This window comes from Oreochromis niloticus, linkage group LG12 (assembly GCF_001858045.2).
Source record: "Oreochromis niloticus isolate F11D_XX linkage group LG12, O_niloticus_UMD_NMBU, whole genome shotgun sequence".
NCBI lineage: Eukaryota > Metazoa > Chordata > Actinopteri > Cichliformes > Cichlidae > Oreochromis > Oreochromis niloticus.
The window spans coordinates 34,919,861-34,944,310 of NC_031977.2; the positions used below are offsets into that span (position 1 = coordinate 34,919,861).

General features: G+C 39.8%; 1 protein-coding gene across 2 annotated transcripts in view; it reads left to right on the forward strand.

Annotated features, from left to right (window-relative positions):
- The window catches only part of unc13ba (unc-13 homolog Ba (C. elegans)), a 177,884-nt gene extending 154,508 nt beyond the window's left edge, over positions 1-23,376 (forward strand). The window contains exons 38-55 of one of the 2 annotated variants that reach the window (XM_025897097.1): positions 2,216-2,242; positions 3,906-3,950; positions 4,509-4,523; positions 4,621-4,641; positions 7,058-7,084; positions 7,276-7,296; positions 8,032-8,052; positions 9,825-9,851; positions 14,168-14,256; positions 14,469-14,606; positions 17,395-17,518; positions 18,092-18,136; positions 18,469-18,540; positions 18,725-18,872; positions 18,993-19,049; positions 20,008-20,091; positions 20,645-20,804; positions 20,892-23,376. In XM_025897097.1, the coding sequence (XP_025752882.1) occupies positions 2,216-2,242; positions 3,906-3,950; positions 4,509-4,523; positions 4,621-4,641; positions 7,058-7,084; positions 7,276-7,296; positions 8,032-8,052; positions 9,825-9,851; positions 14,168-14,256; positions 14,469-14,606; positions 17,395-17,518; positions 18,092-18,136; positions 18,469-18,540; positions 18,725-18,872; positions 18,993-19,049; positions 20,008-20,091; positions 20,645-20,804; positions 20,892-21,174 (1,404 nt within the window). In that variant the 3' untranslated portion in view covers positions 21,175-23,376. The remainder of the gene's footprint in view (positions 1-2,215; positions 2,243-3,905; positions 3,951-4,508; positions 4,524-4,620; positions 4,642-7,057; positions 7,085-7,275; positions 7,297-8,031; positions 8,053-9,824; positions 9,852-14,167; positions 14,257-14,468; positions 14,607-17,394; positions 17,519-18,091; positions 18,137-18,468; positions 18,541-18,724; positions 18,873-18,992; positions 19,050-20,007; positions 20,092-20,644; positions 20,805-20,891) is intronic. The other variant, XM_019365567.2, reaches the window with a different exon arrangement.
- Positions 23,377-24,450: the final 1,074 nt, after the last annotated feature.

Below are 24,450 nucleotides of genomic sequence, written 5' to 3' on the forward strand. Positions count from 1 at the left end.
AGACAAAAACACTGTTTCAGAACACGCTAGGTGTAATATTTAAAAGGTGTGAACGCACAGACTGTATATAAAAGATGGATGGAGCTGTCATCTGAAAAGCCTTTAAATTCCTAAAACTGCCATTCTGTATATTGACCAGCAGGGGGCGACTCATCTCGACACAATGCAGATGTCACTTGATCTCTGACCCCAGTAAAGCCTTGATGAGTTTAGTCTCTGTCAGTATTTCCTATATTACCATATATACAGTCAAATACACTCACGCCCATTTCATTAGGTACACTTTGCTAGTACTGGGTTGGACCCTGTTTGGCCTTCAGACCTGCTTCAATGTGATCCAGATTCAACAAGGGGCTGAAAACATTACTCAGAGATTTTTGTCCATAATGATCCATAATTTGGTCTCCCATTCCACCACAGCCCAAAGGTGAACTGAGATCTGGTGACTGTGTCCCGTAGCATCACTTTCCTGTTCTTAGCTGACAGGAGTGGACAGCGTGGTCTGCTGCTCCTGGTTCAACATGTGCCCCTATGCTTTTCTGTATATCTTGGTTGTAATGAGTGGCTGTTTGAGTTAGTGTTCAATTTCAGTCTGCTCAAACCAGTCTGGCTATTCTCCTCTGACCTCGTGAATCAACAAGGCGTGGGAAAATCCCAGTAGATCAGTAGTTTCTGAAATACTCAGACCAGCCTGTGTGCTGTCAACAACCATGCCACAGTCAGCTTTCTTTCAGACTTTGATGCTCAGTTTGAGCTTCAGCAGGTTGTCTTGACCATGCCTACATCCCTAAATGCACTGAGTTACTGCCATGTGATTGGCCGATTCGATACCGATGCCTTAACAGGCGTACCTAAAAATGCAACCAGTGAGTGCAGACAGTATAGCCAGCTAGTGTTAGGACTTAACCGCTCGCATGAGATTCAGTGTCCTCAGGATCTCAGATCCACTCCTAGTTTATCACTCCGACTACAAAATAAAATATTTTTTTAAAAACAGCCAAAATCCTGAAATCGCGATCCTGGCAGCTCCATCTTTTATATACAGTCTTCTGTGGTTTTTAATCTGTCAGAAAATTGTGCTACTTCCTAAATACTTGTGATAAATCCCTCCGCAGACATGATGCCAAAAAATTCATTAAAGCCTTTGATACCACATGCTGGCAAAGCTTTTTACACATTTACAGCCGTGTCCTAATGCAGACTCCTTCCTCTCCCCTCCAGTGAGTACATAATAGACTAGACAGTGGGCTGCCAGATAATTGAATTTGATGGAGTATAAACATGTTGTATTTAGCCGCCACTAAATGGTTTGCTGAAATGACTTTGATAGCCAGCTCAGTGTGTGTTTTGTGTATGTGTTCATGTCTGAGGGAGCGGTTTTCTTTGTGGCACAGGGTGTCAGAGGTGAGGGAAGGATAAAGTCTGTCTCGGCTGACGTGGCTGTTTTTTTTAGGTGCTGAATGGCTTATTAGATATGCACACTGTTAGGTACACTTAATGTGCTTCTTCTTTGTTTAAGGTTCAGGTTCCAAAGGGGAATTATTTGGGTATTATTTGCCTGAAATTACACGTGTGTATAAAAAGTGTGTCTGTTTGGTGAGAAAACTCAGTCTGAAAGGCTGGAAAAAGTGTACTGTAGTCAGTTTAATTGGACTAATACCTGCAAGCTTTTAGTCCTTGTGTTGTTGTGGAACAGATATTAGAAATACCTTCAGTCATACATGACCAGCTTATAAAGCCAAGATTCTCAGTGAATCTGTAAAGAAGCCCAGAAGTTTCAATCTTTGAAATCTATTTTATGTTGATTTTTGTTCTAGAAACAATGTGAAGATTTCAGCTGTGCTCTTCTAACAGTCAGCTGAAGCCTTGTGTGAGCCTCAGATAGACTTTGCAATGTATTTTTGAAAAAGAGACACTGAAATATCTTCAGTGTCCCAACCTCAGTCAGCCGGCAGTGTGTCTGCAGGGCAGCATGCTGCATCATTATATTAAGATTTAGGTCGAGGATGTAAAATCAGTCGAAATCCAATGATGTTTATATTAGTTTTATGACTTTTTGATTCTTGGATCACCCAACCTTAAATTTTTATTAAAGGATTTCCTTCCTTATGAAAAAGGAACATTTTTCTTCTGGTAGATCATACTCGTTATAATGAGAACACCTTCCTTTTCCTTTCCTATTTATCTTCTTCTGAATCCTCCTGCTCACTCTTAGGCTGACAACCGAGAGAAGGAGAAAAAGGTCAGTTGGTTGTGCATAATGACCATATGTTCATGTTGGAAATTAGGCTTTTGTGTTTTATAAACTCCTTCACTCATTAGTTTTTAGTTTGATTAGAAGTTACAATCAAAGAGTTCCACCTGATAAAATCAAATATCATTTGGCTACGATTCCCTGCAAGTTTCCTTGTCTGCTGCTCCTGCTAGGTTTAGTTTTTTTTCATTGTGCCCCTGAGTTTCCTTTTCGACCACTTCCATGCGCATGTTTGCGTGGTGAGTCTCCAACACCGTAGCAAAGCAAAGACTCTTCATCATGATTTTATTTTGGGGAAGAGAAAGAACATGTAAAGAACAAGATCTGACAAGTACAGCTGGTAGTGAGAGAACTCGACCAGCCTTTTCAGTTTGCTGTGAGTGGACACACATTTGCATAGTACAGGTCTATTTACACTGACTGTTCTAACTCGGTCACCTGAAGAGGTTATAGTAGACAGTTTGACCCCGTGTGACAAACAACATGGTGCACAGCCCCGTGGAAGTCATGTTTCTGGTCGCACTCTTCACCTGCTGCAAAGCCTTCAGGCTCTTATACTGAAAACTTCTTTCTGGGCTGTGAGTTGTAGCTGGAAACCCGAGTGACTTCTCACAACACCAATTCTGGGTTCATGTTATTTGAAATACATGTGAAATCACAGACGCACTTCAAGTGGTGAGAGCGGGACTTCCGGGAAGTGATCCAAACTTAGGAGAGCTGAAAGCATTTCATAGAAGCGACACTGAAGGAGCTCTAATCATGGCCAAGTGTAACGTTTTGATAGTTTTATGCTAAAAGGTGGACAAACAAACTCCAAATGAAAGTCAGAGGAAAGTGTTTCAAAGCTTAAAGCCCTATGCAAGAAAACTCACCAACATCAGCCCAGGAAGAATAATACAGTTTCCAATCCTTTAGCTTTCCACCCAGACGTCTGCCAGTGTCTGTATCCAACTCTTGATTCTAATTCAGGAAAATCAGTTGGATTTTAGTTTGTCTCCTAAAACAGTCTTGTCCCCTTTAGTGTTTTGCGCTGATGTTCTTTAAGATATTGCCTGCAGCAGTTTGGATACATATTTTGTGCAAAAAGAATCAAATATTTATTCCAGCAAAATCACAAATGAAACTGGGTGTTAGACTGGCACAGAATTAAGTCATTAACAGATGTGTATCAAACACACCATAGATGCTCCCTCACATCTGTGCCTGTTTCTCTGCATTTGTCTCTTGGTGACAATGCATTAAGTGCCTCTTTCCACCAGATGCCTATTTTTTTTTTCATCTAGCAGCACTAAAAAGATGCTTTGGGAAAAGCGCGGGGTGCTACACGACTCCTGCTATTAAAGCTGACAAGATTGAAAATGTGGTTGGAGTGGGAAGCGAAAACTTGAGATATTTTAAACCAGTACTAAAAATGAAAATGCAGAGCTCTCATGGGGCAACACGGCGTGCCTTCCCTTTTCAAAACAAGGCGACAGCACACTGAAATGTATAAAACATTTGTTCAGCAATGATATACCATTAATTGTCATTATCACCAAGCTGAGGCTTCAATAGTTTTGTGGAGAGAGAGCAACTTTGTACTGGAAGTAGACGTTTTAGTTTGTGACTGTGTTGTCTTTAAAGCAGCTGTTTACCCTCTGTGCTCCTGTAGGATGAGTCCTCAGCCTATGATGACAGTGAGGAGGAGCAGGAGAAGGTTTGGCTGCATGTCCAGTATTTCCATAACTGACCTCTCCTCTCCTGCTGACAGACCTCACTGACTCAAATCATTACACATGGTTAAATAATGCTGCAGTCACACTTGGGAAACTGCTGGACAACCAAAATTATTACAACTTGTGTTATAAACTCTTATTACCTCTGAAATTGTTGCTTTAAAGATGGGGATCAGGTCTGAAACCACTCAAGTTCCCTATTATAAAGACAATTTGTGCAGACAGACTGATTGCAATGTGCTGTCCATCTGTCTGTATTTATAAATCAGATGTTTTTAGTCGCTGATTTGTTTCCCTAGTTTTTCTATAAGGGTGTTGCCATCCTTGTGTGACTGAACCATAAGTCTTCCAGTTTACCATTCCTGTGTGTAAGAGTTTATGTTTATGTATGTCTGAGTGGGTATACATATGATCCACGTATGTATACATACAAGTACGTGCTTGTGCACCATTCACGTTTTGTCTTCCCCGGCCTTTTTTGTTTTTGTTTTCTGTTGTTTTAATTTTTAAATATATTTTTATTGCTTTTTGTTCTAAAGCTGGACAAAGAGAAGGTGAGCCATAACAAGAACCACACAACTGTTCTGTTTCTTTTTATTTCATTAACATTTGTCTTATTTGTCTTTTTCTTTTGTTTTCACACCTCTCTAGTCTGAGTCCAAGAAGGAAAAGGTGTGTTTTCAACTAAACTGTGTTCATGTTTTTTATGTTTTTTTAAAGCACTTTGTCTTTGTGTTCATTTGTGATTGTGCAGCCTAAATTGTTATTGTATATTAAAAAATAAGTTAGAAAAGGCTTTTTAAAAAACTGCCAAACAAGATATTTTGAGAAATGAGGAGAAAAAACAGAGAACTGAAAGTAAATACTTGACCTTCATTTAGAAACATAAACACACAAGTTAGTGCTGCTTCAGAGCAGACATATTTAAAAATAACTGCAGAATAAAAAGATGTTGTAAACCTTTTAATTTGCAGCATTTCCATATCACTGCTGTGTTGTTTTTCTCGCCAAAATCCCAAATTGTATAATTTATCTTCACTTCCACCTCAAAAAAAGGTTTTGAGTGGTGTTTGTTTGCTCTTTTATATTTAGGAGAGATGCTTTACACAGAACTGGAGTCAGTGGCCTTAAAAGTCTGTACCTTGGTTCCTGAAAGATTAGCTGAAGGGAGCTGCAGGAGGTCAGAATGGCCGCCAGCGTTAATAATGGAAAGCACCCACGCTGTGAAGCGTACTGACTGTACACAGTCTGATCAAAGAAAACAAACTACAGAAGAAAAAAAAGTCTGAATAAAGTTATACCTGTCCTGACACTCCCACATTTGTGGAAGACAAAGACCACGGTGTCTAACATGAGTGGTAAATCAGCCCGGTCTCATGGCAGTTTGTGAAATAGTCACGTTCATGTACACTAATATAAAAGTTTGGTTATTGATTTTCATATTGTCTCAGTGAGCTCTTCTGTAACAACTTCATATTAAAATTCATGTAAATAAATGTAAATTTTAAAAAAGCACATTTAGATAATGTTCTTTTGGCCATGACATTAAAATGATACAGTGCTTTAAAGGGTGCATAAATGCTAAAAACAGGTCATTTTAACCTGTGGCTAGATGGTTGCCAGGCAACCTGATGGCCTCATGATACACTATGCCTAATTCAGTTTTTGTGTATATAATTTAAGTGTTACTGTAGTAAAATAAAAATGATACAATGGTTAGTAAGGTATGATGGGTGCATAAATGTGCATAAATGCTACATTTAGGTAATATTAGCCAACTGCTGCACGGTTACTAGGTAACATGTTCACATCATAATATCTGATATAGATAAGAACCCTCAGGGGCCTGAAGTGTACCAGCATGCCAAGTCACACACATATATACAAACATATTTATCCACATTTATAAAGCCATATTTTTATTCTTGGCTCAGCTAAAGTAGCATTTCATGATTCAGAGCTCAACATAATTCTTATTTATCTTACTGTGACCTGTAGTGATGTTTACTCGGCTCCCTTTATGCCATCTTTCTATCCACTCTCACTGACATCAGTTGGAAGCCTGATCATTTGACCAGCACATATACCTACGTCATTATATGAAAACTGTTCCAAACCTAACCAATTAGCTGTGATGCCAAAACTAACCAATGAAAGCATAAAAGTAAAACAAGTGAAAGACTAAAATAAAGTTACTCTAGGCATTCAAACCTCAATGTTCTGAAAGAAATCCTGCAGCTTACCGAACCTCCATACCCTGTGCCTGATTAAATGGGTTTAGTTGTTCTTTCAAACTAGAAGCGCTGGTATGAGGTCATTTTTTGTGTCCAAAAGAAAAGAAAAGAAAACTGTGTCCACAAACATGAATCAGTAGACAAAACTTTGTGACCATTTCATGAACTGCTGTTAGACTGTAATGGATAAATGGACTTGGTTTTAGTTGTTCCTCATCAGTAAGAAGTTTCTGGACAGTGCACAGGTCCCGGTACACACCAGTGGGGTCCAATTATGTGCATGAAGGTCCAAGAGTCTGCAGGCTTCCCTTTCAACTCCTTCCACATTACCACACCTTCAAGCACAGAGGGAGCATGTAATTATTGAAATGATTCCATGTTTGTGAGGAGAGACTGCAGACACTTCAGAGCTCTAGACTTTTAAGTGTGTTCAAATCTCAGGGGGCTAGCTATCTGCGTACATGGTGTTAATCATCCTAAGATGATCAAAGGGGTTGAAATTATGATAATGACAGGGTCTATCTGAAGGTAGCTGAAGGTTTTAATCCTGTGTGAGCTCATGCATAATACTGTGGTAGAAACACCTTGTGCCTTTAAAATTTCGGGGCTCGTTTTAACTCTTCAGCTTAGAGGAGTCTGGACATAAAACTGTGAATCGGCTAAAGTCCAGCTGGGAGGGTTTTACCTGTAGGCAGCAATCAGCTTCATAAATATGTGAGTCTCTGCCTGGAGAAGTGAGAGCCTTACTGAGAAGATGAATCTAATAAAATGTAAAAAAAAAAAAAAGTGTGTTCTTTGCAGGGTTAGTGTGTGAATTTAAGCATTAGCTCACTCACAAATGTGTATCCTTGCAGGCTGAAAAGACAGACAAAGAGAAGCAGGTTGGTTCGTTTGTAATATCACTCATCGCCCTTCATCTCCACTTTATACTATTTGAACATTTCATTATAGATTTACATTATTGAAAATACTACAATCGAAGTTCAGATTTAAAAAATAATTCACTTTAAAAAAGAGAGATTAATGGTGTCGGCTTTCTTTCCCTAATTTCTTTTCTCATCTTTGCCCAAAGGACGACTCCAAGAGCAAAGAGGTGGGTGTTTAAAACACAGCTTATGTCTTTGGCTCAACCAGTGCAGTGAGTACAGGGATCTGTAAGACTTGGACGTCTTCCAGGGCTTTATAATATTCAAAAAGAGTGGCAGTGCTGATGATTCTTTACCCTGCTTTGTTTAAATGGCATGGATGTTGGTTTTCCAGCCCACTTTGCACTTAACATCAGCCAGGATGACACGCCAGGCATTTTTGAGGCTACTGCTCACCCAGTTATTGGACCTAAAATTGAAGATAAATTGGTTAAAGTGCAGTTACCCAGCAGAAGAACAGCAGGAATCGAGCCATTAAACAAACAACAGAAAATAAACATCAAATCAACACGTTTGAACTCTAGCTCTGCCTCCTGGTTTTTTTAAGCCTAATGAATATTCATTTAGCAAATTTCAGAGAGCATTTTGAATTGTCCTCAATTTAAATGGACGTGTGTCAATATAAGGAACCACTTTCACAAATTCATATCTGGCTGATGTTTGTTTTTATTGGTCGGAAAGGTGGCCTGAGACAGCTGTAACCCACATTAGCTGTTTATGCTGTACAAGTCCAGAACTGCAAACGCATCTTACAAAATTAGGTGTGCCTTATACTGACTGTGTGTGCGTGTGTGTAACAGCCTATATTTGACAGTGTTTGGCTAGTAGATTTATGTTTGTGCAGGAAACCAAATGAAAAGAAAGAAATGTTTGTCTGATGTTTTTTGCTTTTTTCCTAATAGACAAAGGAGGAAGTAAACAAGGTTTGTTTATCCAGTCGTCCTCTTTCCCCTGTAGACCTCTCTCCTCTGCTGCCCCTCCAAAATGCCTCGCCTGACTTTAAAATCTTAGCTAATATGCATCCCTGCCTCATAGTTATCCCAACGTGCAACATTTATTCTGCAGGTAGTGACAGCAGAATCGAGCTTGCTGTTTGAAGGATAGGCAGACACTTCCAGAGCTAATAAATATTTTATGCTGTTTTTTTTTTTAATATTTCAGGTGTTTTTATGTATTTTGAATTCACTGGCCATAAAAAGCAGCAGTCCTACAGAGTATGAAATTTTAGGCTTTAAGTGGACATTATGAAGAACAAAATGAACATATCTTAATATAGACATGCAAAACAACCAATTCAGATTGACCTAACCTCTCTACCTGGACAGATAAGCAAAACTGTTTCTTCTATAAAAAAAAAAATTTGACTTCAAAAGCGGTTAAACTGGAAGGAAGACAAGAAACTGTTAAACGATGCCAAGCCGAATGGGAGGTGCTCCACCTGAACTCATCTAATTTCATAAGGAAGCTCTGATTCATCGTGAGTGTGATGGTGGGGAGAGGCTTCCTCATGTCTGAGGAATTACAACACTACAAACATGTTTGTACTTGTACAAACATGTTTGTACAAGTACAAACATAGAAGTGCAGTCACATTTCATTATATATATATATATATATATATATATATCTACATGTCTATTGCTAAAGTACGATAAAGAGATGTGACAAAGATTGGTCTGTTTAATTTTATTTACTACTTAGATATCTGTAAGTCAAAGCTTTAGCTCAGGAAGTAAGGCAGGTTTTCTGCTTTACTTTAAGCTGTCGTCAGTGCATCCGTCATTGTGTGTGTGTGTGTGTGTGTGTGTGTGTGTGATGGTTAGAAAGTGCTTAAATGCCTCGAATATGTAGTGCCTTGTAATAAAAAGCGCTTTGAGTGCTCAGTTAAAGTAGAAAGGTGCTATATATTTACCAATCTCATTTGTAGCATCTCCCATTTGACGTGGCTTTATTCTACAGTTTCTGTTTTTTAAAACAAATTTACGGAGTGCGCTACAATAACAGAGGATGAAAAACGTTTTGTGTGCTCTCTTCTACCTCCTGGGTATCTTGAAATTTTGGAGCCTTTTTACAAAACTAAGAGCACTGATTGGCCTCCCTGTAATGACACTTTGCATGTGAATTATGGCTACTTTGTGTATTTGAAGCATTTATTCTGCTCAAATCTGGCATCTAGCCCATATTCTTCAGATTTTGCCAGGTAACCTATAGCAGCTGTTGTTTGTCTAAGTATATAGTGCATATATGTTTTCTGTGGGGCTTTAAATAAACACTGGGAGGCATAAGACCTCACTCGCAGTATGCTAATATCGGATATCATTTATTATATGAGTTGCCAAAAAAAAGAAGGCACTGAGCAGCGTACCTTAGCAGACAGCAGTGAAACATTGGACTCCTACCTTCAATGTCAATGTCCTCTTTTGCGTCCCTTGTAGCATCCCAATAAACCAGAGGCAATAAAGTAAAAGCTTTTATTAAAATCACCCACTCATCCTTACCCAATCCACTTGACAATATTACAAAAGCCCACCCAAAACAAACCCTATTTTTACCTGCTATGATAATAATGAGGTAAAAACACATCCCTGTGTTTGTGTACTTTGTGTTTTAAATCTCCTGCACATTATTGTGTGATTATTCTCTTTACTTTTTTGTATTTTTCCTTTTCATTTTTCCTTTCTGTCTATCCGGCAAGACTGAAGCTACCGCTGTGACCAAGAAGGTACGGCTGGGTGTGAGAGAAGGAAAAGAGAGTCTGACAAACACATAGTGCCTGTAAAGGACACCTCTAATTTGAGGCTGTGACTCTATAGAGAGGAGTGTTTCTGTGAGTGTGTGTGTGTGTGTACCTGTTTAGACAGTTTTGTGGGGCCCACAAATTGGAATGCTACTATACTTGTGGGGACCAACAGTCACTTGTGAGGACAAAAGTGCCTGTCCTCATGAGTTTGAAGCCATTTTTGAGACTCAAAATGTGGTTTTAGTGTCAGGGTTATGGTTGGGTTATGGTTAGGTTTAGGCTGAGAGTTAGGCATTCATTTTTGATGGATAGGGGGAGTGGCTAGGGAAAGCATTATGTCAATTAGATGTCCCCACAAGATATGAATACCCAACGTGTGTGTGTGTGTGTGTGTGTGTGTGTTCAAGCTTACGGGTACCTTTCTAACCTGAAAGCAAGTTTCCTCATAGTCAGTCACTTTCTTTCTCCTCCCAAAGTTCACATGAATTATACTTAGAGAATTGAGGATTTGTAGAATGTCTGACGTTTTGAATTTTTCCACAAAAAATGACACCAACATATGATGAACAGTGCTGTTGGGTTTGTAAAGAAGGTAAATGCGAAATGTAACGTAAAAACACAGCATGTCATTCTTAACAGCTAGTCCAACACACAAAATTTGGCAGAAAACTTGAGAATAATATTGATTTTTTTTTTCTTTTAAGCTAATGATGGTAGCACTCTGCAGAGGGTTAAGTGTGTATATAAGAGACGAGCACAGCTTCCAGGTCTGATAAATGAAAGCCAGTGTTGTTCTAATCGCCAGAACAAATAAGTGTGTTTGCATACATGTCTGTGTAAAAATTACTTGATGCTGGCTTGATCTGTGGCCTATTCAGTTTGAGTTACTATAGCATGATGTTCACTGGGTAAATTATGATCAGAATTACAGTAAGAAACATAAACCATAAAGCAGGATATGCTTTGCTACCTTATTAATGAGTGCAGAGTACGGTGAGCTTGTGATTTGTATGTTAATTTAACAACTTTATATACCACATATAAACGCTATTATTTACTATTCCAGTTTTAGTCATTACACGAATCTTCCTGTTCTTCTCTGTTTATTATACTACCTAATAATATTATTGCTGATGTCGTGGAGTTTTCAAGGACATCTCAAATGTGCGCGGTCACTTACAAATTTCTGTCAGAATGTTTATGTTCACTTTGGCGTTCACATCCACACCGCGGTGCATTTACGTTCTGGATTCAGACCAGAACAGATTTATTCTGAAAGGCCTGAGTTTGCAGTCCAACCTTTCACTTCACTCACTGCAACATTTCTCAATTAAAATGCAAAACGCTAAAACACTGTCACTTGAAAGTCGTGGCCCTCCTTTAGTCCAATTATATGTTCTGGCAGTATGCCCAATGTCTTCTAGCTAATAACACAGTTCCACAGTTATTGATGGCACACTTTCTACAAAGATGGGATGGGATGCCTTATCTTGTAGTCGTCTAGCGACTGACTGGTGTAACACGCGGTGAATGCTTGAGGTCCAGCATACTAATGGGCTTAAACCTTCAGGATGTATTTTACAGTTTTATTGAAGGACTGTTACCAGGCTTCTCAAGGCCAGTTGATCTTGCAGGCTCAGTCTCGGCGTTTTTGTCGAAACGAAACAGTCGATTGTTGCTGAGGGTTTGTAGCCTTGTGCGTCCACAGTTGTTCAATCACTCTGCCTAATGAGACATTTGCTTTGCTACGTTGAGATTGATGTCACGTCACCAAACTCCCATAAGATTTATCGGTGTTTAATTTGTCCCACTCCGATGGTCTCAACAGAAGAGAGACGTGTCAATTCAAAACCTGGTCTGGACACGCCCACACAGTCCACACACGCCACAGAGGTCTAACCATAAAAATGCACGAGTCCGTAGGGCCTTTTAAAAGCTAGCTTTCATGTGTTAACCTGTGAGAGTGCCCAGATGTGTGATGTGCAGCAGCAGTAAATTGTTGTGCTTTGTTTTTTGTGGTAGTTTTCGAGCAGGGTGTCGCATATCTACGTTTTCTGTGGCATTTGGATTGAAGTTAAGGACCATTTTTTGCACGAATGATCACACAATCTTTTAATTTCTCTGCCATTTACATGTGTGCAAATTGAAAACTAGGCAAACTTAAGATACAGATGTCAGTTACATACTTGCAGAAGTTGAAAAAAGAACATAGAAAACACAAAATATTTAAAAAGTTCCACTTTTCAAAAGCACGGACCTCTTGTTAAAGTCAAGCTGCTCCTCCGACTGTGTGTGCACTGGTTTCTGTGGTCAAGGCAAGTGATTTCAAAAACAGTAAAAATCTATTTTATTTTTCAAATTAAATCATTGCTGCTTTACCTACAGGGCACAACTGAAACCCAGAAATGTGCAGTGCTCATATTTCAGCGAGCCCATTAAAAGAGAGGTTAGCCTGGAGTGCGTTTTTGCCCAGAGGTCTCCTTGCACACGCTCCAGTCAGGTGCTAAAGTGAACTCACCCCAGACTCTGACTACTGGGAAGATCTGAAGATGCTCTGAAGCAAAGAGCAAAGGAGATAAGCACATAAGCAAAATGTCTGTGTTAAAAGTGTAGATGCAGTATTCACTGTATCAAGTATTCACTGTTGCTGTTTTTGGGACTAAATATACCAACATAAAAAAGTAACATTTATCCTACGTCATTACAACATTAGTGTGTAAAAGTTATTTAATATTAGGCTTCTTCTTTAGCAGCTTCCTCCTTATTTCTACTCTAAACATCAGCCGTTTGGTTTTTATTCTCGCAAAGTTGACTCATGGGAAGCCTTAAGAAAAACGGGTGATAGCTTCCTGCTAAGAAAAGGTGAAATTGTTTTTACTACAGACTTCAAACTTCAGAGGTGTATTTATATATTCTCTGCACTTAAGGAAGTGGCGTGCACTCTACAGCTCGAAGCGTTCTTTTCACGCTGGTAAATAGCTTTTAAGAGGCATAAAAGGACTCATCATCCGTATCGCCCATTAGATATGTGATTTCTTTGCAACTCGGTCTTTCCAATGTGCATTTTAGTCAGCATTTACTTCCTGTTTGCATACCGTCATCAAACTGCAAATACGCCCAAACTGTAAGTCGCTGTGTGTATCCATGACTCACACGCTCGCAGTCGTCAGTGTCTAACCTACTGTGAAAGAAATGTGGTGTTACACACAGCTCGTCATCTTTTCAGCACGCTTCCTGCAGTAGAGCTCGTGCACGCGTTTTGTACGACTTCTGCCTTTTCGTCTAACGCCACAGTCTGGTTCATACATATTTATTTTGCTGCAAACTCCACAGGAGATGCTGACATCGATTGTAATGTTTGTAGTTTGCTGGAAATGTGTCTTGCAGTACAGAAATACAGCTCTCAAAAATGGCCATTGAATGTGGAAATAACACAGTTATAGAGTTTATTTTCATAGAGACAAGCATGTTTTCATGAACCATGTATAGAAAACACCAGCTGGCAGTGCCCGTCGCTGGTTAGGATTTTCAAACGCTGAGCCTTTTAGTGTGAATGTGGACGGTGACCGCTGTGACCTCCTAATTTTCAGTTGGATTTAAACCAATCATACTCACGTATAACGGTTCAATTTGTAACCACTCTTTGTGGTATACTCATCATGTACTAATTTGTGATTATTTTACATTTGTTAATCATACTGAAGTAAGCTAATCACAGTTTTAGTACATACTTTCTTATTCAAATTCTCACTATAATTAAATTGGTTGTTCTGGCAACACTGTGTTTGGTGTTTCTAAGCTTCTTTTTTAATAGTTAAATATTTAAATTGTGATAAATATAATAAGAAAACCATGAATAACTGGTTGAGTCTGGCTCACAGGTTGTAACAATGTCATGGATTATTGGACTAATTTACATTTTTCTAATTTCAAAATACTTATCATTTGTTCATAAATGTATGATTCAATAAATGTAAATGATTTCTGAATGTACTTCTTTATATTTTCTATGCATACATGTAGCATATATGTATATTAAGGTTATACGTAGCTTTAGTGATCCAGCCCGCTCGAGATCAAACTGGGCTCCTTCTAGCTCGTTAAATGAAAACGAGTTTGACAGCCGTGCTGTAGAAGCACAGGATACTCGGCCGCGAAGCTGCATCCAATTCATGCTTGAGGTTTTTGCAGTCTATCGAGTCCACAGACTGTGGAACTGCTAATAAAAGTTTGAAATAACCTGTGAACACCTCCTCTTCCTCTTCCCTTCTGCTCCTGCTCCTTTATGTGTGCTGCAGCTGGATACTGAGGCGGCTGACATCCTGAACGATCTGCAGGTGAAGCTCAGCACCGTCCTGGACAATTTCAGCACCATGTTTGCTAAGAGGTAAAAATGCTCATTTTCTGGTCTCTTAATCAAGCCAACTAAAAACCCAACCCAACCCAACCTTATCCTGATTTAGCTGGAACCTAACGCGCGCGCGCACACACACACACACACACACACACACACACACACACACACAGTTGAATGACTGAGCATTCACCGCCTTTGCAGAAGTCTTTTTCCTCTAAGTTTGCCTCGGTCTCTGCCTCCAGTTTCCAGACTCGCATTAACGGCTGCATGCGTCAGATGGCTGAGATTCTCTACCAGATGAAAGGCCCCCCCAACCACAGCACCGCTGAGGCAGACGCTGACACCATGCTGAGGCCCCTCATGGAGTTTCTGGATGGGAAGTAAGTAGCTTATGTTGTAAAGTAGATTATATCAGAGTACACCCCCAGAGTGACTGTCTTAAATGGTAAATGGCCTGTATTTATATAGTGCTTTTTTATTATTTTTTATTGGTACAGAGTGTGCTGTTTGGAATATCATATGAACAGTATTGCAGTACGGGGGGAAAATAGATTGAATGTACTGAAGTTTTAAGTCATTAATTTCATGGATTAAATGAAATGTGTATTTCCATTAACCCAAATGATTTTTTACTTTCTGCGAGTTAAAATTGATCCAGCTTTGCGGTACCGCAGTGCTCACAGGTAGAAAACCTTCCGAGACATATATATATTTATATTTTTCACCTTAATATTTTATGGCTGCAAGCTGCTATAACTCATATGTGTGTTTTTTTGTTATTTTTTATTGGTACAGAGTGTGCTGTTTGGAATATCATATGAACAGCATTGCAGTACGGGAAAAATAGATTCAAAATATGAGTATGCAAATTGAAGTGATGATACAAAGCAAAGGCTCCAGCTGAAGGTTCAAGATAGTGACTGAACCCACCAGAGACACTTGTGTTGGTGGAGCAGTGTAAACAGATGGCTGATGGAGTCAGGACAACCCAGATGAGGTGGAGATGGAAAGGACGAGCGCTGCACAACAAGCAGCCTTAAAGACAGAGACATCTCACAATGAATTTAAAGATCAGGGAGTCAGTGGCTTGAAGGGCAGATAGATTACTGGGTAAGACTAGTGACATTTCAATTTTGAATAAGGGGAATCGGTTAAAGCTCCAGCAACACTTGTAGTATATAAAGCAACTTGATCATCAACCAGCGTGTGTTTGTGTCAGCTTGTAGCCTTTATTGAAGTCGTTGGGTGACAAATTATAGACAGCATTTTAAAGTACAGAGGTGTGGAGTAACATGAGGGGCCTGGGTATTCAGTCCTGTTGGTAAGAAAGGGACGTATCCATCAGTGTCTTTAAGCTGAACAGCATCTGTATCTTAGAATATCAAGAGCCTTGAGGCGACTGCTGTTGTGTTTTGGCATCTTTTAAATCAAACTGAATTGAAAATTGAAAAGTATAACTTAAGGATGGTGCTTAAGTTTTGGCCCACCTGATGTCACACAGATCCACTACAAGAGAAGCTTCAAAGATTTGTTTTTTTATGATGAAAAAGCTTTTTCAAAAAAAAAAAAGCTGATAAACAAACATTATAGGTTTAAAAAGAAGGATTATCCAACGTTTGCTTGGCTTGAGGCGACTTTTGTTGTGATTTGGCGCTATATAAATAAAATTGAATTGAATTGAATTGAATTGGCTTATGACTGAAACCAGACGAGTCGTTAAAAAATGACCATGCACCCCAAACCCCAAATCTCCTTACATTACACCTGGAATATGCTCCAGTCCCTCAGAGACCCTCAACAAAGTGGAAGAAAATCGATGGAAACAGAAAAGTCAAAATGCTTCTGTGTTCATCCTGAGAGAATTACCATCACTACCTCTGATCACTGTCAAATGAGCTGAATTCTGCATAGGAAAATTAACAAACTTCATTTTAAGATCAATTAAATGAATTAATTACATTCAGTTTTATAGTCAAACTAAGCATAGTTTAGATTACTTTAAAAAAAAAAATAAAGGAAACAGCAGTGATATTGTATCTCTAAGTGACATGATAAAGAGATCAAAATTAAGTTTTAATATTTATAAAATATATTTTTCTGGTCGTGGAACAGTAAGGAGTAAAATCACCTAAATGCGGCACACCAGCAGGTGTTGTTAAAGTCCAAAAATTCAAAGCCGGAACTCAGGTGGCAAGCCAAACTGTCCAGGAACAGGCAAGAGTCCAGAAAGATCGATTAGAAATAAAAGGCTGAACGTGAGGAAAAAGCTCGACTGAAAGGAGACAAGGAGACTGATGGAGACAGGTGTAGCAGACTAAACACTCACAAAGGAAGTGAAACTCACAACAACACAAACAGGCTAAGAACTACAAAAGAATTACAAAATCACCTGTTCTTAAACCGCTCCATCGGCTTCCAGTTCACATACACGTCACACTTCTCACTTCCAAAGTGCTTCATAACCTTTCTCCTTCATATTTGTGTCATCTTCTTCATACGTACTCGCCCTCTCGAACACTTCGCTCCTCTTCAGCTTCTTTTTCGTCTGTTTCATCTGCTCGCCTGACTACTGCGGGACTCAGAGCCTTTAGTTGCTCGAGGCTTTGGAAGGCACTTCCACCAGTTGTCCAGACGATAAACTTTCTATTTTTAAATCGTGCCTCAAAATCCATCTGTTTAGAACTGCATGACCCTCAATATAACATGGTTATTAATGATATATCTTTTTATTATTATGAAATAAAACAGCGAGAGATTTAACAGAAACCCAACGTCATGACATCTTAATATGTTTCATCTTTTTGCGTCACCTGATCAGGCCGTATCTTTGCTTCCATAGCAATCGGATTTATTTCGATTAATGAGGCTTCAGCTATGAGACAGAGTGTACTGTACAATCAGAATAAAAAGGTTTTTCAGCAGCACTGATATTTGCTTCTTATCCGTTTTACTGGAATATCTTGATTTTTTTATTTTCATTTTGAAAAAGCCAAATGTATCCCTTCTCATCATGTTCATGTTAGTTTTTCTTCGTTAGGTGTGTGTGTTTATTTGTGTGCTGTGTCAGTCTTTTGTACAGCACACAGGCTGCAGAGTGACTTCAGAATGCTTTAAGGCCGATTTCTGCACACGGTCCCTCACATTTTTCCGTGTTTGCTTGTAATCCAGTCTCAGTATCTTTGCTGACATCTGTGAGAAGACGGTGCTGAAGAGGATTTTAAAGGATCTGTGGAAGATCGTCCTGAGCAGCCTGGAGAAGACCATCGTGCTGCCTCAGAGCAATGACAGCTTGGTGAGCACATTAACCATCACAACTGAGTGGCCATCAAAATCCAGCTTTTACATACTCATGAGATTACTCTGGGGACAGTAAACGAGATGGAAAACACACACACAAGGACACATTTATGAAAGAACAACCATTTAGGACAGTTTGTCCCAATTTGTATTGATTTCTTTTTTTTAAAACTTTTTTGGTAATATGTCTGAGACAGAGTTGTTTCTTGCTGGGGGTCAAATCTAACCAAATTTACAGACAGTTGTATTTATTATGTTTTTCTGTCTTCTCAGCATCATACTAATTTTCCTAAATGTACTAAATTAGTTTACAAAACTAATTTTTTACAGAAAAAAACAACGTAAATAGAGTTTACAGCGAGCTTATACATGCCCATGCTTTAAATGTTATGCAGTTTGCTGCAGATGCAGCCCTGTGTTGCCATCTAGTGTCTGACATCAGCTTTTTTACAAAATGACTGCTGCTGTTAGATTTCTTTAATGTTGCAGTAATAATGTAAAATGAATTATTTTAAGCAAAGCTTATTAACATTTCATATATTCCACCTCTCTGTCTTTCTCTCTGCAGGGAGCTCAGCTCCTCACAGCAGCTAAAGGACTTTCTAACCTCAAGGTAACACACGTAGACTGTCAGTAAAGGGCGTAGCTACCTTTATGTTTCATTGTAAATTCTTATTACGGTTCAATAATAACCCTGCTCGCTAATGGTTCAGTAAAATCTGCAGTTTGAATCGTAGATAAAGTCAGTAAACTTGCACAAGTCGCAGTACATTCAAATCCATTTTACCACCTTCACAGCTCATAACTACAAACTTCCAAGTAACAGCTTTTTAAGACTTTCTACAACAGTTGGCTGTAGTTATTATCCAGCATCGGGAGTTTTACGTGTGTGCTCATGATCTGGTTTCATGTATCTGTGATGTATAACTTCTCTGACTTCTGTAGGGAGGAGGTGAAGCCAAAACCCTGACGCCCAAGCAATGCATAATTATTGATGCAAGCCTTGAGTCAATCAAGGTAGGTGAACACCTACATCATTTTTACAGCTTCATTTTTTCATCTGCTGCCATATTTGAAGTGCCACATAATGGATGAGTTTAGGGTTAAGAAGAAAATTGTATTATTCTTCAATATTTTATTGAGATGTTCCTCTAAAGTGAGCATTTCCTCACTTCCACCTTGCCACTTCCTTTCCTTTCAGCAATATTTCCACGCTGGAGGAAATGGGCTGAAGAAGGCATTCGTCGAGAAAAGTCCTGAACTGGCATCGCTGCGTTACGCCCTCTCCCTCTACTCCCAGAGCACCGATGCTCTCATCAAGACCTTTGTCACCACACAGCACTCCCAAGGTGATCACACACACACAAACTTCACTCACTGCACGTACAGTGTGGATGTTTGTCTTCTCTGTGGTTCAAACTGAGCTAAAACGTTCCTTAAACTTTGCTCCTCTTGTCCTGTCCTCTCAGTGCATGATGGGATGGGCATCAGAATCACCGCCAATGAGAAGATCAGACCTGATAGGGGTAAGTCTTCTTTGATATAAGAAGAACTCGCTAAACTCCGAGTGAAATAGACCCCAGGAGGATGAGTACTCCTCAGCATGAATCAACACAGAAACAGAACGAAAACACTTTAACTCTACCTTCACACTCATGTAGAGAAGCTCCCGCGTAAAGTTCTGTTTCAGACCAGGCAGCCCAAAGCTCCCCAGGTCTGAGGTTATACTCACACTTAATTGTGGAAGCAATGTCACTTTACCTTTTCACATTTCAGTCACTACCCTAAAGCAGTTTTCATGGAGCCACCTGTTGTTGAGGAAGCATTGCAGATCCATGCTGGGGCTCAAAATGCAACTACCCTGCATGCAAACTGTCCACCTGACCCACACCCTGGCAGTGATTGCACCTGACACAGAAACTGGACTCTGGGGTTCAAAAGAACTCGGGCACTGACTGCAGACTCGCCAACGGTGCAGACCCTGTTTTGGAGGAAACTCCAAAAAATGAGCTCAGTGTGATACACGTGAACGGGGGGGGGGGCTGGAGCCCATCTCAGCTGTCACAGTTAATATTAAAGAGGAAAATAATGAGAACAGTTAGGAGAATTTTGGAAATGTTGCTGGCACAGCGATGAGCTTTAATGAAAGGTGTTTGGCATCCTTGAAGCAAAGCGCATGCCTCCTCTCCTCCTCGCTGTATTTGACTGGACTTTGGTGATTTGCTGTTTTTCCTTATCAAATGCTAAATATTAAAATGTAAAACACTGTGGTGAAACATTTCTGCCACCCAAATTGCCATTATCAGCCTCTGTGGAGATTAAATGAATTTTTAACAAGCTTGCCCAAAGCAGAAATAAAGAAATGAAAATGGGTCACTGAAGCGCTGCTGAGGCCACCATAAGAAGTTAATTACACAGTGAGTGAAGTTTAAAGATGTGTTTAATCGCGTTAATGTGTAATATCGCTCCGGCTGTATCGTGCAGGTTCGGGGGTAGATAAGCCGATCGGAGAGGCCTTGCTGCAGATCGACATGCTGCTCGGCAAAGACCGCAAGGTCAACGTCAAAGGTGAGACGCACGCATACAGATGTGTTTAAATCACAACAGCAGACCTCGTCTCCACGTGAGCCATGAAGCAGATCTCTTCATACATTTGAATTTAAACTTCTAGCGAGGAACAAATTTTGATCAAATCAAGTAAACTTGAAGTGAACTCGAAATACTTTCTTATATCTTAAATAGCTTCTTTTAATTTTTTTACTCTTGTCCAAAGCACAGGCTGTCCATGAACATTTTCCCTTCATCAAATTGTAATTTTGGTCCTTTGAGAGGCAGTAAAGTAACATACAGAACTAGTCACATAAATGAAGTAAATCAGAAAGTTTATACTCTCAAACACGGAAAGCATCTCGCCTGGTGCTGTAAAAAAGCAAACCTCCTTTGATAGCTCACTTAGAAAGCTCATGAAAAACAAAAGAAACCACCACACACATTTTTGGTGACTTGATCTGATATGTGTTTATAAATCTACATGCGTGCATGCAGTAGTATCACCACCATTGCTTTGTATTTGTCTCTCTTGCCCTTTATCTGCTCACCCTCTCACTCGTCTCCCCTCCAGTCATTGCGGTGAACGACATGAAGTGGCAGACGTCTGGGATGTTTCGGCCTTTCGTCGACGTCTCCATGGTCGGTCCATTCCTGGCTGACAAGAAGCGCAAGTTCACCACAAAATCCAAGAACAACAGCTGGACGGCCAAGTTCAACGAGGCTTTCCAGTTGTGAGTTGGAAATCTGAAGCGCCAGCAAGTAAGATTGTTGAATGAGTTGAGATACCAAAGATGGTCAATTATCTCTTCTGCTCGCAGCATCCTGGGTAAAGAATCCCCAGACTGCTACGAGCTGCAGGTGACGGTGAAGGATTACTGTTTCGGACGGGCGGACCGGGTGGTCGGCATGGCCGTCGTTCAGCTGCGCGATGTGGCCGACCGCAAGAGCTGCGTGTGCTGGTGTCCTCTCGGGCCACGCATTCACACCGATGAGACGGGCATGACGGTGATGCGTATCCTCTCCCAGCGTCCTGCTGACGAGGTGGCCAAAGAGTTTGTCAAGCTGAAATCGGAAACTCGTCCCGCGGAGGAAGGCAGATGAGCTGAAACGGGCTTTACTGAAAGCGAGGTTTAGAAGTGTGGCTTTGACTTTGTTTTCTGTGAGCAGCGCTTCACCTTCATCCTTAACGCAGACCCTTCTGACTGATGATGTACAACGAGTTTGTCATAGTTGGAATAAGAAAAATGGATTCGTTTAAAAGGGCAAATTTTGAGGAAGAGATCGTCTCTCAAAATGTATAAAAAGTATTTTTCATAGCACCAGTTTACGATACCAGTCCTATCAATGGATTGTATATCAGACGATGATTTTAGAGAGAATCACCGATCCAACCAACCCTACGAGAAAGCTCTTAGCAACGACAGAGACAAAAACCTCTTTTAACAGGAAGAAACTTCTGAAAACAGGTTCTCAGGAACGGCAGCCATCTGCTGTGATCGTTTCAGGTGAGGGGAAGCTCAGCATAGCGTCTATCCAGCTAACTTTGCTTTTTTTTGTGGTGTCATTTCATAATTTTATATTTTAACCTTCTTTAGTGAGTTAATCTGGATAAAATCCTTCTGACTTTCAAATACCACTGAGATACTTGACCGCGCGACACATTTTAAAACTAGACCTAAACAGTAACCTCTGATTGAAGTTTAGCAGCAGGACGACAACTCAAACACTCTGACTCTGTTTTTCTCATGACTCCAGGGGCCCCTGCAGACCCTCAGTGAGGCCAACACCACTGTAGGCCTAAGTCTTTGCTCACCCTCCTCTATAAACTTTGTCTAATTGTGTTTGAGGTTGTAGTCCTTGCTGGTGAATCGACTGTCTATTGACTGAGATTACACGAGCGTGACCCCATATTCTTCTTATAATGTTTGAGCCTTTGAGGCCTTTAAACTCTTTACAGATACCTTGTGTGACTCTGGAACAACCTCTGGATCCAAAAACTAATGTCATGAAAAAGTGAACAAATGTTTAATTTGGCAGGATTTGTTGCAGAAAGCTGAAACATTTAAGACTGATCCACAATTTAGTCAACAGACGGAGTTATAACTGTAACACACATATGTTAATTAACACAACTTAAGAAAGGACCAGTTATCACACAGTAGTCGGGAAATGCATTATCCAGAGAGTGAGTGTCACACATTTGCAGCCAAATTTAACAGTGTGAAATATTGTGATACAGTGTCAGATCCTGATGATTTGCAGGTAATCAAACAGGAAATGTCTCAGAGGTGTTTTTCCCTTTGATGTTAGCTTCAGACTGATCTATAAAACCTGCAGGAGCGCTAATACGGGCTGTGGTTTGATTTTGTAGCAAGTTTTTATGGATTGCGTTGCCTTAAAATAAGCAGATGAGTTAGCTAACGAAGCTAGCCTGCTCTGAGAGACTTGAAATATGACAACACTGACTTGTAAATTTAAAAAAAAAAGATTTTATTCAGAAGCAAAAAATCATGACTTAAGAATCTGACTGACTGCTGGGCCGTCGGGTGTTTCAGGTTTTGGTTTAATGCTAATTTGTGATGGTGACAAAATGCTGTGAATGGAAACAACAGCTGAAAAACCCTTGTAAGTGTTACATAGCGTGAACTCGAATATGGGACCAAACATGGACCTCGGATCATTCCATTTTGTTTACTTTAACAGTTTTTACAAACTAGGACAGATAAAATCAGCCGCTGCAGCCTCGCCGTGCATGCACCGTCACATGTTTGACCGTTTTCATGTTTCCAAACACAGGGTGGCATTTTGCATTAACGTAAAACTTTGAAGGAAAATACAGGCAGAGCATAGGGGCCGGTTTGAACGGACTGAACTGTAAGTGGGTTTTTTTTCCACCCTCTTGTCTGTTTACTATGTGCCAAGGAACTCAAGTGTTCAGCGAGCCTCATTCAGCTTTCTCACATGTTTCGGGTTGTATTTGACAGATGTGGCCTTTGCAGACATCCCACTTTTTACTTTTCCAAAACTGGCTGCACGAAAGCAACTTTAGAAGTGAGCCACATCTGTAGTCACACCCGAACTCTTGCACTCTGTTTCACTGTAAGTTTGTAAGAAATGAAACCAATGCCTACATCCAGAGCATGTATTTATTGTAAACAGTCAACTAGAATTGTGATTTCTTTCCCCCCATGTATGTACTGTGAAATATGAAGACTGTATGTAAAGTACTTATCATTATTCTAATGTGACATATGTTGAATATACTTGTAACATTATTTTGTACATAAAATATTTATGAATCAAGGCAGCACCTCGTGTCTTTTGTCACAGAGCTCGCTGTTCCCGCTCGGTCGGCACCTCCGATCAGCGATTCCTGCCTTACCTGAGCACCACACTCAGAAAGAAAAAACGTGGAGAGCAGGTGTGCAGCTGTCTTTGCAAACACACACCTTCAGTCTTCATCACAGTAACTGTGATGAAAAACATTTTAAACTAAAGTGCACAAACCACAAGGCCCCCGGGTACTGTGAGTGTTCTGGGGTAGCGGTGCTTGGGATGTTTTGCGTGGATTGTGCAGGCTCTATTATTCTGTGTACTCAGAGACTGTTAAGTGCACTGGTGATTTTAAATGGTTGTGTGCTGATAAAGTACTTAAAGGTGTATTGCATAAAGTGCTGTATGAATCGGTGGGTAAATGTATTGTAGTCTAAATCACTCAAAGTAGTCAGTAAGACTACAAAAGCGCTGTATACATGCAGGTCCATTCTAATGATGCATTAATACTACAATCCTGCTCAGCCGGTCGTTGATGAACGTACAGTCAGGGAGAGTTGCTCATTTTAGTCTGGATTACATTTTTTTTAATAATTTGGAAGAAATAAATAACCTCAAGAGAAAATAACAGACTACTCCCCAGATGTCACAGCACAGAGATTACTACATGTTCAAATGACCAAAGTGTGAATCACCAGGTCCTGTTGAGAATCAGGTGATCAATACTGCTGTGGTGTTTTATTCTAATTTCCAGGTGTTTTACAGTTACCTATGTTGATGCTTTTTTCTGGTTGTTTTAAAGGTAATCGATGAAATTTTGTTACATTTGTTACATTTTTGTTATACTTTTAGTAAATAACAACAAAAAAGTAGTTTATTTTTCTTAATTTAATGGTTATTAAAAGATTTCTGATCACGTTCAGAAAAATAACTGGTGAAGCAAATTCCCAGAAGAAAGGAGCTCCATTACCATAGTGTCACATTCTGAGTTATTAAAACACCGTCTGTATATAAACTGTTTTGCATCAGTACAGTTTTCGGTGAAGGTGCTCAAAGTTTTACGCTTTAAATCTGTGAAGCATCAATGTTGGAACCATGAAAGCT